This window comes from Haliotis asinina, chromosome 3 (assembly GCF_037392515.1).
Source record: "Haliotis asinina isolate JCU_RB_2024 chromosome 3, JCU_Hal_asi_v2, whole genome shotgun sequence".
NCBI classification, from domain to species: Eukaryota; Metazoa; Mollusca; class Gastropoda; order Lepetellida; family Haliotidae; genus Haliotis; species Haliotis asinina.
The window spans coordinates 77,442,042-77,461,273 of record NC_090282.1 but is presented as its reverse complement, the minus strand read 5'-3'; the positions used below and the strand labels follow the sequence as shown (position 1 = coordinate 77,461,273).

The 19,232-nt window shown below is 40.1% G+C and overlaps 1 protein-coding gene across 1 annotated transcript; it reads right to left on the bottom strand.

The window, feature by feature from the left end:
- Positions 1–1,553: 1,553 nt before the first annotated feature.
- LOC137278516 (serine incorporator 3-like) lies at positions 1,554–18,971 on the bottom strand. The gene is made up of 12 exons (XM_067810894.1): positions 18,800–18,971; positions 17,133–17,297; positions 16,338–16,522; positions 14,899–14,978; positions 13,805–13,942; positions 9,954–10,030; positions 9,109–9,205; positions 8,731–8,817; positions 5,146–5,299; positions 4,693–4,766; positions 4,268–4,415; positions 1,554–3,340 (listed from the first exon to the last, which is right to left on the bottom strand). Exons 1-12 carry the CDS (start codon positions 18,818–18,820, stop codon positions 3,202–3,204), a joined length of 1,365 nt encoding a protein of 454 aa, XP_067666995.1. The 5' UTR covers positions 18,821–18,971; the 3' UTR covers positions 1,554–3,201.
- Positions 18,972–19,232: the final 261 nt, after the last annotated feature.

The following is a 19,232-nucleotide window of genomic DNA, read 5'->3' as shown; positions in this document are numbered from 1 at the left end:
ACGTTCACAGTTCCTTTTAGCAGAGCGAATAAATTATCCTTTACATGTATGCGGGCAAACCAGGTATCGTTTGTAACATAGCTACACTTACAGACCACTGTTTGCACAATATAAAATATAACCTGTTTCCTTTCACTGCTAGGCTTAATTGTCAGGTTCCCGCACTGCCATGGCTCATTGTGATAATACCCTACTCATCGTCGGAGTGCATTACTCAGCCGATTTGGTACATGACTGCACAATGCCATTTACCACGCTCAGCAATATTCCAGCTATATGGCGGCTGTATGTAAATAATCAAATGAGGACCAGACAATCAAGTGATCAACATCACCGTTCTACACAATTCGGATACAAAGTCTTGCGACAACCAAGTCAACGAGCCAAATCAAACGAACCCGTTAGTCGTTTTTAATGATAAGTATGGGTTGATGACGATCAGTTCCAACCCGCGTCCAGTGTCATTCAGAGAGTAGTCAAATGTAAACACGTTATACTTGGAATTACACTTTCTCCGTTAAGTACAGATTCTAGTTCATTTGTGAGGTTGAGTCCCATCCGTGATTCGAACACACACCCTCCGAGCCTGGCACTTAATCACCAGCACACCATCTAACCCACTAACCACGGAATTTGTTACCGGTCTGGTAAGTGTAAACTGGCGCAGTTCCCATTATGTATTCATAGCCTAGCGTGCAGACTTCTGGTTAGATATCAACAGTTATACTGTATAGCATCTGACAATGGGGAAAGGTTCATTCAACTGGAGTTCAGATTTGAATTAGGTACACGGGGCTTTGGCTGTCATTTCATGTCTCATTCGTGTCCTTGGGCTAGGTCACAACGACCCAGATGTTACACATGTGTCACCCTATTTTCATGACTTACCATGGAAAATGTGATTGTATAGTAACTGTAGTAAACTTGGTGGAAATTCATAGCAAACCCAGGACAGTTCAATTCACCAATACAGGACTTCTCCTTTAGGACAAGAAGCCAAACAGTCTTAGTTTTAGCATGAGTGAATGTTTCTCACTGCTGTGATCTAGCAACAATATCTTAGTCATATCAAGTCCAGTTTTCAGAAACCAGTGGTTGAAAGCACAAGCACTACAAAACTTTCTTGGAAGCTGAATGGCAGATATTGGACCTGGTCACAGATTAGTTTCCTGTTGTATATTCCAGGGATGTTACTTGTCTGTAAATAATCAAGTTTGAACAAACAGCACCCAATTTCCCATAACAGCTGAACAATGTGCTGTCCTCAGTGGAAACATGTTTCATCAGGTTCTGTGAGTAATCAGAACCCAGGCGGGTAAAGGTAGAGCGTGTTTGGTTAATAGGCAACAGACGATTGTGCAGATAGAAGATAAGGTCATATTGATCATATTGATACACTTAAAGGATCACACATATTGTGTCCAACCAATCCTCATTATGACAAGCACAGAATACTGGGGAACTATACCAAGAGTATCAAACAAATGTCACATGTCCATGATTCCTGTAACATGTTTTCTATCACATCAACAGCAAAAATGAAAACCACTGAGGATATTTTCATACACAGTTTATTCAGAAATCACAAAAGATCACAAGATGTGACATCACTTTACAACAACTTCAGTATGTGATATGAAGCACTCAAACCAATACAACTACATTTAGATCTTTATAATTACTCCTTTTTCTCCTACATATGTTCAAACAATTTATTTCAAACTGTAAAATAATATTGGCTGTTACCAGTTTTCATGAGAGTTCATATTTACTGTGCTATTAACATCAGAAAGACATTAAACCATCAGAAACTTGACTGTGCATGGACTGAATTACTTGTGCTTTATGTATAAAATATCTTAGTGACTTTTCAGTAGCATTGTACTTTATACAAACATTGCACCACGTTCAATCAGCACAGTACATAACATATAATATACGTTAATATACACAAACATAGCATCATGTTCAAAAATTCAAATATCATAACATACTTGTGACATTTACAAAGGAACAAAACAGTCATATAAATAATGTATTCACCATCTTTTTCATTAGTTCACAGATGAAAGGATACTAAGTATGAAAGGATAGGAGGGCACATTTGAGCCTTCAGTTTAGCTCTTTAACTTGAACTAGCTTGTCGCTGAAACATATTTCAGATCCGTTGCATTGTGGGTGTTTGTTTGCCATACGTAATAAACATAAAAACATTTTACAAACGCAAAATTTTGATGTTTGTACAGTAGTGACACAGGTCTGGGAGGGGATAAGATTCAACTGAAAGGTCTCACTATAATAATATTTTCTGCATATATGTGAGTTCATATCCAAACAAACGTGCCACTAGAAAAACATTCAACAAACTATTATGACAAAGGAATATTCATATCCACAACTAGCATTCTTTTCCAAAGGTCAAAACATTCACTACCATGTCAAATTTTCACGTCACAGAACCATGTCAATGAACATGACTGGTTATCTTTCAACCAGTCAATGATTGCCTCAATTCAACTCTTCCAAAGTCTCCACTGGACAAATGAAATATATGTCATAAAGTGTAAAAAGCAAATACATAAATGTACAGCAGTTGCTTATCAGAATCTATTAAAGGGAAAAAACATGGTACATAAAGAAACAATTAAATCAAAGCCGGGAATAAATCAAAACTTGTTACAGATACATGGATCTTTCTATGTCCAACCCTTCGCCACCATGGTTACACAAAATGCTGAATGAGATCCAAGATGGTCTTCTACTGACCTTAGTCTTTCCTAGCATCTCGTCATCCTTGATCGTAATTACCTCTATGGAGTAATAGGAACAACTGCAAGCAAACACTTGCTGAATGTGTAGCTGTGGTTAGATACAAGCCAAAAGATTGACAGCATGACAGACATACTGACACTGACCAAAGCAATGTCGCCATTAGTCTGATGTTCATATGAACTACATCATAAAGTCCAGGCCTACAGTTTCTGTAATATAAGAAGTTTTCAAAAATACAAAATATCAACTTTACTTGACACTGCTGATAAATAACAATGATCCTAAACTATCAACAGGTTTTAGTAACCTTGTAATCAAACAAAGGAGTTATTCTCAACCAAAGAAACTATTGAGAATTGTGATAGGTATTACAACTGCTGTCTTAAAATATCTTGGATCAGATTACAAGGATTGCCTGTTGGGAGTTGTTCAACTGAAGTCCCGATTGGGGAGGACACAGGGGGCGATGAGTGTCCAGACATAGATGAGGATGCACACCCAGCTGGAGGCTATCTTCACCCACACAGAGGCCATGTTTGCATTCAGAGTCTTGAAGTCTGAGCTGGGCCTAGGAAGCAATGTGGAATCATAAGAGAAACTCATCGACTATAATCTTACAATTTCTGTGCCGAGATGAATTTCAGAACAGCATACAATCTTCATGTTCAAATGAGACTGTTAACATGAAATACTACTTTTAGTTGTAAAAGGTGTTCTTCAAAGATACTAAGTACTTTCTGAACCAAAATTTCTGGGTATACTTGTGACACTACTTTCATAAGTCAAACATGATAGACATGTATTTACAATATAAAAACAAGTGTTTGCCACTAATATGGCAATGACCCCCTAAAATAAAGAACAATGAAATATTCATAACACATCTAATAAATTTTATCTTTGGGTCATGTAGAATATTACCTTAGATATGATACAATCATTTTACAATCATAATAATATTCCATACACTGTCATCAATAGTGAGCACAATCAGCACCTAAAGTAGCCTGTCACCAAATTTAGAGACATTGGGTAAAACAGTTCATAAGATATTGCATTAACAAGAGTTTGAAAAGTGTTCCAAGTGCCGTGGTGACCTTGAAAATTAGGTCAAGGTAACCCAAATTAATTGGTGTCTGTGTAATCCCAAAAATGTAGACTGTCACCAAATTTGAAGACAAGATATCACATTAAGTTTGGAAAGTGTTCCAAGTGAGGTTGTACCCTTGGAAAGAAGGTCATGGTCACCCAAATTGATTGGTGTTTGCATAATCCCTCAATGTCAAAGTTCTGTCATCTTATCTGAAGACGTTAGGTAAGAGATATCACATCAACAAGAATCGGAGCATACAGACGGACGGACATACAGATGCTGCTGAATACAGAGTCCCCCATTCTGCATTGCGGCAGGGGACAATAAATAAGCAACAGTCCTACATTAAAGACTCTGGAAAATGATGGACACATATGACAACTGTTTCAATACTGTACTTACTCAAACCAATTTGTGAGGGTCATCATCACATAGAGGGCTCCGAGGCACATCATCAGGTGGAAGAAGGAGTAGCTGTATGCCACAGACTCTTCCTCATTGTCCCAGCTCTTGGAGCCTTTCTCCTCATCACCAGTTGAGTCAGTCGAACCTGGTTCAAGATAGCATCCTTTTCACTATTCACTTCAGACTAAACTAGTACAAAATGGTAATATATCCCCAGAAAAACATTCCAACCACAACTTCCCACCCCCTCCTCTCTGAATCCACCACCTCTATGATAACAAATACCTTATACAAATACTGTATTATTACTTTTCAAGGCAATTTAAGGGAGCTAACTCAAATTCCAACTATCAGTATACGCCTGGTTGAAAGATTGGATTCCACTGCATTCTGGGAGTCAAGGAAGTATGTCAGCTACTTACCGTTGTCTGATTGCAGAATGGTTTTCTCTGACATGGTCAGCTTCCCCACCTGACTGTTGGAGGAGGTCCTCACACTACAAGCAGCAGGACAGGCATCAATACCATAATAAACACTTCAAGTAAATGAGTTAATGCTGTTTCGTGTAACAACATCAATATCCCGCAGTCTGTAAGTAATAAGCTCTTGATCATTAAAATCAGTGGTCAATCATAAGTTCCGATTCATCAGGACGTGATGACAAGAAAGGAAAGAAGTCCACATGACTTGCTTCTTAAGATGAGTACAAGCATAGGTACTTCCAAACACATCTGGTCCCCAATCCCCACTGGACACATACACTTTATGTGACACGGTCATGGTCAAGCAACATTCAGTTCTGATAGTCCAAAACATAACCCGATTTTAAGTACAATGTAACAATTCGTTGTTCATCATATTTATATATATATTACCTGGCATAGAGAACAGCAAAAACCCAGATAACCAGAGCCAAGATACCCTGCCAGTCAAACACACCCTTGTCGAAGGTTCCATTGTTGGGATCAGTGTTGGGCAGAGAGCCATTGAAGTGGATCAGGGAGCTCAAACTGGGGTTGCACTTTTTCTCTACATAGATAAAACACATCAGATACTTTTACTCCTAACAAAATATATCGACAAGTGTGGCAAGGTTGTTAAAATCTAAATATTTTATATATTTAAATACTTACCTTACCATAGGTCTATAGCAAGACAAGATCTGACAAGAGTTGAATTGCTACTCAATCTTGAATGGCTACCCCGAATACGACGACTGTATTGATACGGAAGTATCTGGATCTCCCCACTGCACATGCGCGCAGATTCCATGAGAACATCACTTTTACTTCTCGGTCCAAAGAGTCCGTAGTGGGGAGGAGCATCCAGCATTTGGAGGGACTAACCGTCCTATATCTAAAATATCTTAAAATATCTTAAATATCTAAAATATTTAGATTTCAACAAATATTTTACTTACCTTACCATAGGTCTATAGCATATGGATGCAACAGACAGGACAGTGGTGCAGGACTCCAGAGGACCGTCAAAAGTCTATCATCCCACATATGTCTTGGGGCAGCCAGACCACTACTGATTCACAAACACTGTTCACCGGTGTGCCGCAACAACCTATCGTGAAGGTCAACTGGAACCAGAATCAGAGTAGTGGTTCACATGCTAACCACCAGAGGGGTATAGTACATTATCTCACATAAGTACAAGACCCCCTGTGTAGGGCCACTGTTGATGCTAACGCTTGAATCTTGTGCGGAATGTGAGACCACGGGTGCATAAGATTCTGAGTGTCATAAGCCTCCAGGATGGTTTGCCTAAACCATAAGGTTACTGTGTTCCTGGTGACTTCCTCTCTAGTAGTCATGGAAAAGGGCAGGAACAATCAAGGACTTCTTGATACATAATCTGAGGGTCCAAACCGGACAAAGTAACTGCTCTTCCCAATCCTCTGGTCCGATGATGGCAGAAAGAGGGGGGATGGTGAATAACCTGTCTGGTTGACCTGGTTTTTTGCCAGGAAATCCCTGAGAAGGCCCAAGTGTACAGCCCTATGTCTGGTCTGTTCAAACCGGACCCTAGTCACATCCAGTGCATGAATTTCACTAACTCTCCCTGCTATTGCTAACGCCAACAGAAACACCGTCTTCCTCGTTAAGTTGTCAAAAGATCGAACTCTATCTGCCTGAGATGAAGAAACTGACTGATAGACACCGTGATTCTGGTAAATAGCCACAGGGCCATGGAAATGCCAAACGGCAGGACCTGCCACTGGTACTGTTGACCTTTGAATACAAACCTCAGAAACTTCCTGTGAGACGGGCAGATGGGGATGGGCAGATATGCATCCTGTATGCCGAGACTGCACAGCCACATTCCCGGAACCAACTTGAGGTGCAGCTGTTCCAGAAACACCATCTTTAAGTGAGGAGGCTCTATCAAGTAACGATCATTGAACACCGCCATGTTGTGGATCATGAGTAACTTGCCGGAGTCATTCTTGTGGAATGAGGAGGATCAGAGAGAAGAATCCTGGTGAGAGGTGTGGACACACCCGCGGCGCTGGCTGAGATGTCAACGATGGAGGTTGTATGATCGGTAGTCTGTAGCCCTTCGTTAGGATTCTGGTAAGGTAAGGATCTTCAAGGATGGACCAGTTCCTCCAAAATATGCCCAGTCTCCCGCCTACTGGTGTAGGGAAAACTAGCACGGCTAGGGGCGGGAGGTCCCAGTCGTGACAGGTAACACCCTTAACGTCTTGAATTTGGGTGCTTCCTCTTCCCTCTGCCGGGGGTGTCCCTGGTTACGCCTGAAGGCTTGCGACCTCCTTGTTAACCTCTAGGATAGCATTCCCGAAGAGGGCCTGTGAGGAAAAGGCAGTTCTTACGAGACACTGCTTGAACTCCTCCTGCCACGAACATGCGTCTAAAAAGCCCATCCTACGCACCACCGTCGTCATAGCTAACGCTATACGGACATGCCACAACAGGTCATGAAGCACCTTCCCCTGCCACAGGAATAACAACGACAAATGCTCCAACTGGGACTCGCTTGCATTCTGGAATCCTGTACCTTATATGTGGAGATGGAGGATAGTCTCTTAATGTCCTCATCTAACACCGCCCCAGAGTCCGCAAAATCGAGAATATGAACCTTACAGTCGTGCTTCTTCAACCTGGGAGCCTTAATCGTGGAATTTAACGACAACTTGGCAAAGTCTTCCTTCAAGGAGGATATGGCGTCGGCCACCATGGGAAATATACGATGTGGCGGAATAATCAACTCCGAATCCACTCTGATAGCCCTGGCATCGTCCACACCTGACGCCGGGGGAGGGCAATCTGGGAGCCTGTCAGCTATCCAGTCATACATTGCAGACAGCGGCAAGTACTAGCCTTCATCCTCCTTCACATGAGCAGGGTCTTCCTCATAATTGAGGGAAAAATACTGCTCTTCATCCACATTCCAGGAAATGCCTGACTTGCGCTCCTTGTGCGTCAACTGCCTGGCTCTGGGAAGTGACGCCGACCGGGAACGTAACCGCCTGCTCCTTCTATGGTGAAGAAATCTGGCTTGACGATCTGGAGATGCTCCAGGGGCTTCTTGATCTAGATCTTCTGACACCAGCATGCTCTGCTCTCACTCTTCCGCTGATGACAGTAGTGGCGCCTCTCGGCGCTCCATAGGCCAATGCGCCCAACCTTGGCGCCGATCTCTCCAAGTCTAATTATCTGTTGACTGAGATGCACCCACAGGCGTCAGTGCCGATAACTGGATGCGTTCCTCACTCGGCGTCGCTGTGAAGTCCAGGAAAAATGGAGGAGCCCTAGTCGTAGGCACTGTCAGCTCCTGAGATGCACATGATGTCATCGAAGAAGTAGATAGCAACGCTCGAAGAATCCATTGTACCTCTGGGTGCACTAGGGCGTCTGGCCTCGACAAGACCACCCTACCTCCCGTCTATATCAGCGTCGGCTCCACCCTCGCAGAAGTATCACACACTACCCCAGGCACCTCAAGCACTGTCTGCAACTCCGCATACAAGGCACCAATAATCTAGATCCTGAAGAGGACGCAGGGGAACGTGACATCTTGCGTAACTTCTGAGTCTTCCTCTTCCTGAAAACCTTAAACTCTGCACTTGACAACCCTGTACACGCAACCCAAGCACATCTAGACAAGACGACGCTTGAAGTAAAAGTGAAGTTCTCATGGAGTCTGGAAGCATGCGCAGTGGGGAGATCCAGATACTTCCGTATTACAGTCGTCGAATTTGGGTTAGCCATTCAAGATTGAATAGCGATTCAACTCTGTCAGATCTCCTACTAAGCGAAGCTTGGGGTAATATGCTCTACACCTATGGTAAGGTAAGTAAAACTTTTACTTTCGCTATGGAGGATCAATATGAGCATTAACATGTCTCTGGTTGAATCAACTGCCGTACTGTTAGGGATCGTATAGCAATACATATGGTGGCACGGTAATTGTGGACATGCGGTGGTTACCTGGGCTGTTGGTCATGGCTGACCAGGTGAGGTACATCGTGTACAAGGAGATGACAGATGACTGCAGGAGGCCAGAGCGGGGTTGATCTGTAACAGATTGACACTGTACATGTCAGAACAACAAGTGCCTGAAGAGTGAATAATTATCATTTCTACCATTCTACCATTTCTACCATCACCTCTAACTGCTTTCTAATAATTACAAAATCAAAGGGACACTGTAAGTTCTACATGTTATCTGCTTGTTGCATACTGGTCAACAAAGGATGTGATCCTAATCCCGTTGTTACATATAACCTGATATGCACTTGTAATCAGGGTCAAATTGGTCATCACAAGTTAAAACTGTGACACTGAAGTGAACAGTATGTTACTTACAGTCCTGGATCTTGGGCAGCACAGCAAGGATGCTGATGAACACACACAGGATCAGGTTGAAGGACAGGAAGAACTTGTGCAACTTGCATGACTCATCCTAGAATGTCAATTGGAAGTGATTTAACTTGGGTAACTTACAGGACTTGTCCTATAATGTCAAACGGAATGTGTCATACTTAGTTGATTTAACTTGCATGAGACATCCTATAATTTCTAAAGGAAAGTGTCTTAATTAGTTGATTTAACTAGTGTAATTGGCTTGTCATGTCCTATAGTGTCAAAAGGAATGTGTCATACACAGTTGATTTGACTTGTGAAAGTGGCTTGACACGTCCTATAATGTCAAAAAGAATGTGTCTACCTGTGCGATAACAGTGTGTAAATATTCAAGTAAAGGACAGCACTATGTTTCATGGCAGTTGGGATATGATAAAATGCTTCAGCACAGTTAGTAAGCCTTGACAATCCAAATACATTTGTTGCCTCTCACAAACAGTTTATACCAGATCTTCACTGATTTCTTGTCATCCTAGAACACAATGCTACTAAGTGTGCCAGGGGATTTATACTGACACTGTTTACAATGTTTATAGACAGCATTCTAACTCCTGGAGAATTGAACCACAATTTATCCTCCGTTTTCAGCTTTTGGACAAATGTCTTTTCATTCAAGAGCATTCAGTATTTATCATCCGACTATTCAAAGTGGGTCCACTGACTAAAATCACAAAGACATACATGAGTATAAAAACATGGTCAAAAACAGCATCATAGTGACTAATACAAAAAGTACTAAAGCTGTAATGAAACTACCATCTGCTAATGCTGTGGCATGTGAGACTTACACTGGCGTAGAATACGAAGAAAACTGCCACCAAGGCTATGGCAACACAGTAGAACAACCCTGTGAAGAACAGCAGACCTGAAAAACAAACCTTTTGTATCAAAACCTGGTTGACTACATCACTAAGGACGGCTAAGCAATAAGACCAAACCTTTCATGAATAAGAATATAGGTCACTACCATCAAAGACAACACACACACAAAGAAAAAAAGTCTAATTTGCAATCTGACATACAACTTTTGCTACTACAGTATAGGGCTCTCACGAGTCCAAAATATTGGACTCAAGTACTCGAGGGGTTAGACCCGACTCAGATCTGAGTACTCGACAATTAGACGGTTTTCCAGAACAAACAAATAAACATGACGTTTAGCGGACAACGTACTATCATACATACACTTGATGCAATAGTCGATCTAACAAAGAAGACAGAAACGAAGCAAGGGGAAGATCGCCGCCACTTTTAATGATACGAATAAAAACAAAAACTGATATTAAACTTGTTCTATGTTATTTTCATTATTTGACATTAAATACTGTTCTCTTTTTTCATTTGACATTGAACGTGATATTGCATTCAATTGTCTTTGTAAATAAATCAACTTTATTGATGGATAAATCTGCATAATGTAATCAACCAATCGTTTCTTAGAAATTTGACCATGTGACTGATTTTCCCGAATGGTCTCAAATGAAACTGATAGATCCATCTTCCGAGAGTTAATTTGTTTGTTTATTTCAGATATGGCAGACGACAGAAATACGGGGATAGGATGATATAAAAAGCTGAATGTGATCCGTGATCAAGGCGATTATGATTTATGAAACATTGCTTTGTTGTTGTATTTATACATAATTCATTCGTTGATGCATGACCAGGCATACTATTAAAATTCTGTTGTTATTTCTATCTAGTTGTTGTGGATGACTTTTAATATATGTTAAACGATTAGTAACCTGTTAGTTTAGAGTTTTCGCATATAATTTATTCATGTAATTCATAATATCATATGTCCTTCTAAAACTATAATCATTGATTCTGAGGGACGGCGATATTCATCGATAAAAGATGTCGTAAATACGTTTTCAAGCAGAGGTGAAATTAATGAAAAGAATACCAAACTCTCAGATGCATAAACTAAACATAATACTACTCTAATATCGATGGAAATTATATCTTTTCTTTAATTGCAGTACCATTAACGTACCAATTAGTAATATATACGTTATACTGTGACAGTCGGGATTGGATAATTGAACGTATATATATAAAGAATTAGTAATAAAACAACGATATTTTCATGATTCAGTATTTTTATAAATTCTCCCTTTAGATCAAATTAATTACAGAATACAAAATAACACTAATTATTTCCTTTGAAACTTTAAAGGTATTTTTCACTACAGTGTATGAATACTAGTAGTCATCAACAGTGATTAATGTCTTTGAATCGAGTCCTGAAAAGATTACTAAACAGTAAGCACGTTAAAAGTTGAACTCGTGAAACAGTGAACACTTGAGACATCAACACTATCACTTCTTTCAGATGTCAGGAAGAACAGGCAAAGCTGGGACGTTATCAGACTCAGACTCAGAGGGGGCCATGGTTGTCTCCGCTGGGGTGGGGGCAGGGGTTTCATACTCAGGCTTCTCTGTCTTGATATTCAAGGTTGAAGTCGAGGGAGTGTTTGCATCTAGCAATGGTTTCCTAGTGTTCTTGTTGAGGAATATTATCGCATCAGCAGTTTGAGAACTAAGGGCAGCTCGTTGTCTCGTAATCGTCAGCCCAGCCGCAGAGAAAGCATTTTCCGAAGGCACGCTCGTTCCCGGGATACAAAGGTAACGCTGGGCAAGTTTAGCCACACGGGGATAGTGGATTTCGTTCTCCCTCCACCAAGATAATGAGAGTGATTTCAGGGTTGACCGTTCCTTGACTCTTGTTTGCACACCCAAGAAGTCTGAATACTCTTTGGTGACATCCCGCTTGTTTTCAATTTCGTAGTCATCTGAGATCTCAATGATATCGCTTAGTAGGAAAGACATGGCATCTCCAGACTCTGAGAACTTGAATTTCTTGGGGCTAGATTCTGATGACTGAGATTGAGAGTGGGGCTCCTCCTTTACAACTGTTGGCGTAGTAATTGTTTCAGCACTGCTGTCAATCTCAGTTATCAGCCTAACAATAGCAGCTTGAACTTCGGTTCTCTGTTCTGGCTGCAGAAATTTCAGGTTCTTGTAACATGGGTCCAGTGCTTTCATAGTTGGGGAAACCAGGAAACCGTCAGGAAACGGGCGTGAAGAAAGTCCAGCTGATATCCTTGTCTTCATGTCACAGACGATGTTGGAGTCAAGGTCTTTAGCAATCAGGTGGTTGTCGACCAGAGCAAAGACGAGCGGGTAGACTCCGGAAGAGGTCGGGAATTCTTCACTGCAAAGTACCTCTGTGGCAGAAACCAGTGGTTTCAGGGCTGAAACCAGTTGGTCAACAAGTACCCAGTGATTATCTTTCAAGTCCAGATGTTTGTGTTTCTTAATTGATTTATCATGCAGAACAGTTACGATGTCCCAATGTAAGAGAGATAGTCTTTCCAGCATAAAGTAGACTGAGTTCCATCGTGTAACTACATCTGTAACAACATGTTTTGGACTTTTTCCAAGGAGCTTTTGGTGATTTTCTAGGAATTGTGTAGCCATTGTTGAATTTGCAAAAAATGCCACAAGCTTTCTGGCATGCATGAGCATATTTTCAATGCCTGGTACTTTTAATCCATCGTGTACTGCAAGTTGGAGGGAGTGGGCAAAACAGCGAACATGAGGATATCCAGCTGATCTAGCCGCAACACACGTTTGAAGCGTTGTCTGTCATTATGCCAGACACAGATTGGATACAAAATTCCTGTTGTATCGATAGCAGGTTTGCAGCAATATTTTCGCCGGTGTGTCTCTCTTCTACAGGACGTGTAGTTAGGACACACGATTCTAAACTCCAATTACTCAGGTAATGGCCTGTGACAGTTATGTACACTATGTAGCTACACTGGTCCACATGTCCGTTGTTAGAGCAACGGCTGGTACTGTTTTCAGTATAGAAATCAGGTCCCCCTTAATGTCTTCATATGATTTCATTAAGTAGTTGTGTATAGTAGCGGCACACGGCACTTGGTAGTTGGGATTTAATGCCTCACAGAAAGCTCTGAACCCTTCGCCTGTAACAATACTGATAGGTCGCATGTCTTTGACGCACATTAGCATTGCTTTTTGTGTGATTGACTCATACCAATTCCTGTCTACAGGTTTTCTACTTTTGCTAACAAAACTTTCAAATTGCCCTAGAGTTGCTTGCTTTTTGTTAGAAGTGACTGTACTCAATTGCGGATGCTTGCAAGAGATGTTTACGCATTGAGCTAGTTGTACTACCAGCGCAACTAAGAGATATGCCACAGAGACGGCATTTTGTTTTCTTAGTTACCAAATCGAGATCAAAATGAGCCCAAACGTTCGATTTTTCTCACCGTCGTCCATGTTGGTAATGTAGGGAGGTTAGAGTTATCTCCCTTTCGAGGCCTTTCCAAGAAATGGACTCGAGTCTCACTTTACCCGACTCGGTCCCGAGTACTCGAGTACTCGTGAGAGCCCTACTACAGTACAGATACTTTTTATCATGTTAACAATCTGTTAATACTGATGATTCAGAGACTATCTACAAGAATTCAAAAGCAATAGTATTTGCACAGAAAAACTGCACATAAAGTGTCCCAGAGCAGTCAAAGATTTAACCAAATTTATTAATTAGTAGGCTCCATGTTGCATGATACCAAACCCTCCTTGTGACACAAGGAGGACATCTCACCGATGTAGTAGCACCTGGAGCCTGTCTCCTCCCACTTGCCAACCCAGCTCTCAGCCCAGCCATGAGCAAAGTCCACCAGCAGAATGAGCTGGATGAGGATAAAGATGAAGGCTCCAATCATCCCAATCACCATCCATGCTGAAATGAACATCAAGTTTCATGGTAACATATACCTTAAATTGTACCTTGTCAGCATGTAAAAAAAATATCACATTATCATTGGACTTCATAGGACTAGCAGTAGACAGGTTAACCATGACACAAATGTTAAACAATGGGAACTTCAATACAAGAAAAAGGGGAATTTTGAAAAATTATTAAAAAATAGTATATTCTATCCTGAGTTTGATTGATTCCCCTGATACAGATAACACACATTATTGGAGTCACATGATGGAGATGGAGAATAATGAAGCAATAACAAAGGGTTAACCGCCATGTTCATAATGTCAACAAGACTTATATACAACTAATACAGATTGCGTAGAATTGATATGTGTTTTTCTTGAACACAAATGCATGAAAATCATAGTTGAAAAGAGGTACAGTATGGTAGCAAAAGCACTAAGGACATGACAATAAAATGTGGGTTACGTTTGTACACTTTTGTCATTTTTTAAAGAGAAAAAACAGCATGTTTGTTTGTTATGTATAACCTGTATAGATTGTAACCTGATTCTTTAGAAATCTTTGCTGTGCATGTACATCTACATAAAGCAAACTGTAATTACAAGATGCTTTAATCACACACTCTGTGGTCACATTCGAGTAGGCCCATCACAGTGATTGAATCAATGAACCACTGAGTACAAAGACCTCACCCATCAACAAGCAAGACACAATAGACACCCAATAGACCATGTCACATGCAAACAGTATCTATGACTGATGACAACAAACAACCACATTCATCACATAGTGGTTATAACAAACACTGCCTCCACAAAAAATGTAATATGTAAATTTATGATCTCCATATTTAGTTATGAATATACAATGCCATTTAAAAAGTGGTAAAAATGTAATTGTCCACATTTCTTATTTAATTTCACAACAGCAGCACTCTATGATGATGTCATTAATATTAAACAAACCTTGGCCGAAGGCTCCTTGTGGAATGAAGAAGGCTCCAACACAAATACCAATGATGATCAGGATCTTAAAGAACCAGAACCTGAAAACAAAATAAAGTCTTTATAAATAAAGGAAATATCAAAGGGAAGTTTCTTCCACTTGGGAATAACTTCATGTTACTTGTTCATAACAGATATCACACTGTCTCATCGTGTTGATGGGACACATGAAACAATTTTGTCAAATCAAACTAATTCAATCTACTGACACAACAAGCAATATTTATGGAGTTTCAATAATCAACATGATCAAGAACACAAAGTAATGAAATGCATCAAAACTGCTACCATTAGTCTTTTTTCGCAGTTCCATGTGAATGTAACCAAGACTTAGCCAGCAGATCATGAGTTTTATTATGTTCACGTGTTGTAACAAGTATGACAACAGTAGTCCATATGAGCAAGGAGCAATGATACCAGCACTACAGTGGGCACACCAAGAATATTCCTACATTTCCACCCATGTGGTCAACAGCTGTCTTTACAACAACAAGGAAACACCACATGGCTTTCTAATCACCCCCATCATTATCAATGCGTCTGTAACAAGACAATGTGTCATTTTACATCTGTGTATAGAACAGATCAAAATGGCACCGCTCAATACATCTGTAACAAGACAATGTGTCATTGTACATCTGTGTAAAGAACAGGACCTCAAAATGGCTATCAGTCAATTGTAATCATTGTAATGGGGAAATGTCCAAAGATGTGTATGATCTTGAGCAGTGGGTTATAATTGATACAGGGCTGATCATTCATATGTGATGTGTCAAATAAATACTGAAATAATATATAGAATGTACTGCTGCAGTATATAGCTGACTGTAAGCCTATATACATATTGTCAATAGATGGAGAAAAGAGTTGACCACAGAAATGTTTGACTTTTCCAACATATGCAAATGCTGTGATAAAAAAACAATGCACCGTCATTTTTATTTTCACATGGCAATTTCAAGGGGTTTTATTTTTCAGGAACCTGGGAGTAGTCCACTACTCATGTCAGTCTCACAGTCTCATGAAAAATGCATGGACGTCAAAATGTGTAGTAAATAGTTTCTGAATATCAGGTTTGAGGACAAAAAGCCATTTTCTCTCCAGAGGAAAGGCTTTAACTTCACTGTAAAATATCACATGGCACTGGACACATTCCAGTAGTCAGCATGCTCAGGTATGAGCAAAGACTAACACCCCACCGCCACACCCACCTAGGAGCTGTTGTTTGTTATTGAGTCCCTGTAAAACTTTGGCCTTACATAAGTTACAACATGCATTACACCTTAGTAAGCGCATCTACCAAGCATTCCAAAACTCCTCCAAGGTACCATGCTTGTGCCACAAACATGAAATAAGCTCTTCTATTGCTGGATTAATTTCACTACACAACAAGAACTTACCCATTCTGTAAGCCTGCTCTTGGGTCCTTTGAGGAGCTGACTTTTATCATAATCAGCATGAAGAGGAAGAAGAAGGCAGCCATAGCAAAGCATACTCTGTAGACGGCCAGGTATCCCACAACTTCATCGCACACTTTGCCAGAGCCAATTTGGTACCCCAGTTTGGGGTTACATAACATTGGTATCTGAATGAGAAGAAAGGCATGCCAAAAGGTATAACACAGGTGATAGAGTAATCATAGAATTTATTTATTAGAAAGAGGACTGAAATTTACAAAGCTGACATGCTCAACATTATGATCAATTACATCACTAAATGGAACATATTCTGACCCGTGACACAGATCTGGCAAGAAATTAATGCATGAAGCTATATATCACTAATACATAAGGGGATGGCCTATGACTTGATTTACCTTGGATAGGGCATTTAGCAAATTATAAACACATTTTTAAACATATTTCGAATGCCAGTGAACTGCTTCAAAACCCTTATCGGCAATATGGGTATATACATCAAATTTTAGTTTAAAACATCTGTATTATAGTGTACATATGGTATACAAGTTTTGAAAACTAATACACTCAAGAAATGTCTTAGGGTGCTATAGTTATGACTGTACACTGAATGAGTTTGTGGGAACAAGTTCTAATACCATGTCAAGTACACTTTAACAAGTGGGCCATTAAATTTGCACCCACGTAATGAATTCATGCCCCCTCTCCAAAACAACTATATACCTCAATATAAAGTATGTTTCATCAAGCCATGTTTAATAAAAAATCATTACACACCTTGTCCAGTTGTTCTCGAATACCCGGTGTCAACATAATGGCTGCTACCACAGTCCCAATAAGCAGCAAAAAGGCATATGCAATTCGAGTAATTGTCGAATTCTTGGTGGAAGGACAGCAAGCACAGCAGAGACTGCATGCTGCACTACCAAAACAGCAGGCAAGCTGAAACAATCCCATTCAACTTAAGTGTGACATACCCATGAAAATATTCAATATCTTAATAATCTTAACACTCTACAGACCCGTAAAGGTCCCGGGGTAGAATAGGCCTTCAGCAACCCATGCTTGCCATAGAAGGCGACTCAGCTTGTCGTAAGAGGCGACTAACAGGATCGGGTGGTGAGGCTCGCTGATTTGGTTGACACATGTCATCAGTTCCCAATTGCGCAGATCGATGCTCATGTTGTTGATTACTGGATTGTCTGGTCCAGACTCGATTATTTACAGAACGCCGCCATATAGCTGGAATATTGCTGAGTGCGGCGTAAAACTAAACTCACTCACTAACAATCTACAAAACACAGAAATTATTTTGTTGAAAATGCTTAGTTATTTCACTTATCATAACCATGTTCAATTATTTCACTCAAAGACTTGCATCTATCATTGATCAACATTTAGAGAATTAAGGCCAAGCAACATTGAGGGGGGGTGGGGTGGGGGTTTAATGTTTTTCATGAATGTTTACATTCCATCACATCCATCAATGAAAACTTATTTTTGTGGGATGAGCAGATGAAAAAATAAACATATACTCATGGCATTCAAGCATGACCTTAGGGTTTGGAATGATACTTGATAGCAAGCAAGGCAATACATTTTTTAACCACAATGCAATGTCGCACCTTCCTATAAGTAATGAATATGTGAGACCAACTTGCATTATTCCGGGACAAGCTGAAATGATTTCATATTGGCATATGAACATCAGAAAAACTTCAAACAAGAACGATAATTCTGATCCTGTTTGATTCCAATGGTACAATCTCATAACTTTGATTCGAGGATATAAGGGACTGTGTTAAAATTTATATCTTAAATGCACAATTACATTAATCATAAAATCCAGCTGATAACACATGTTCTTATCTAAAACAACACAAAGAGTTTTCAGCTACATTAGATCTTTCAAAATTGTAAGCTTACACTTTGGATTAATATGAGCTGTTAGCTAAGAATTGGGTTTGAATGCTAGTATCAAACATGATAGCATATGAATACGACTGATAATGTGGCCACAACCTGGATTTATGGTGTAAATGAGTTACGCAGTTATGTGCTATAACTTTCAGAACACACATAACGTAGGCAATCATGAAAATACTGTAACGTTTAAGCTGTCCTTATACTTGAGTACTGTCATCCAACAATGGCGTTACACGGAACAATATGCTTCACGTCCGCCAACACGCACCTATGTTAATCGTAAAATCCAGCTGATAACGAATGGCCATACCTCATGCAACACAAACAGTTTCCAGTGAGACTTGCACTAGAACTTTCAATGATACCAAAGATCATAATGACAAATCTGACAGCGGTCAGCCATAAAGATATTTCTTAATACTGGTCGAGAATCGTCATTTTCACTTTGTTTACGTTTTTAATTCAGTTCTTTGTGACAACAATCCCTGCGATCTCAGTCAAACTTTTAAAGTACTTACGCTGCCAATAATACAACCCATCTTCAGTCAGTTGCCTGTATTATGAACGAGTAGAACCTCTAGAAAACAACAAACTTCAACGTGAGTCTGACTCAAAAGTTTATCCGATTTCAACCAGTGTTTACTTGCGAAATAAAATGGCCGACAGACTATGACGTCATCGTCATGTGATGATTACTTCCTCTTAGTCAAGTGCCCACGCGGTAAATTTGAAATTAGAATCATTAGCTAATGATCTTTAGCAAAAAGACGTGATCTTTAGCAAAAAGCCATCGATAATGTCATAGTCATCCAATGATAATGGCTTAGGGAAATGTCATCCCGATATAACTTTCACCGAAGAAAGTTCACAACTTATGCCATCAACAATCAACAAAAACCGATATAAATAGTTCTTACTATATCTGCAAGACACACAGAAGTCCACTTACCT

Excerpts from the sequence above, each read along its gene's own strand:
- LOC137278516 (XM_067810894.1), bottom strand. The coding sequence starts at position 18,820 with ATGGGTTGTATTATTGGCAGC. Across the intron at positions 9,206-9,953 it reads TCTTCGTATTCTACGCCAGT|GATGAGTCATGCAAGTTGCA; the intron begins GTAAGTCTCACA and ends TTGACATTCTAG. Across the intron at positions 8,818-9,108 it reads GCTGCCCAAGATCCAGGACT|ATCAACCCCGCTCTGGCCTC; the intron begins GTAAGTAACATA and ends AATCTGTTACAG.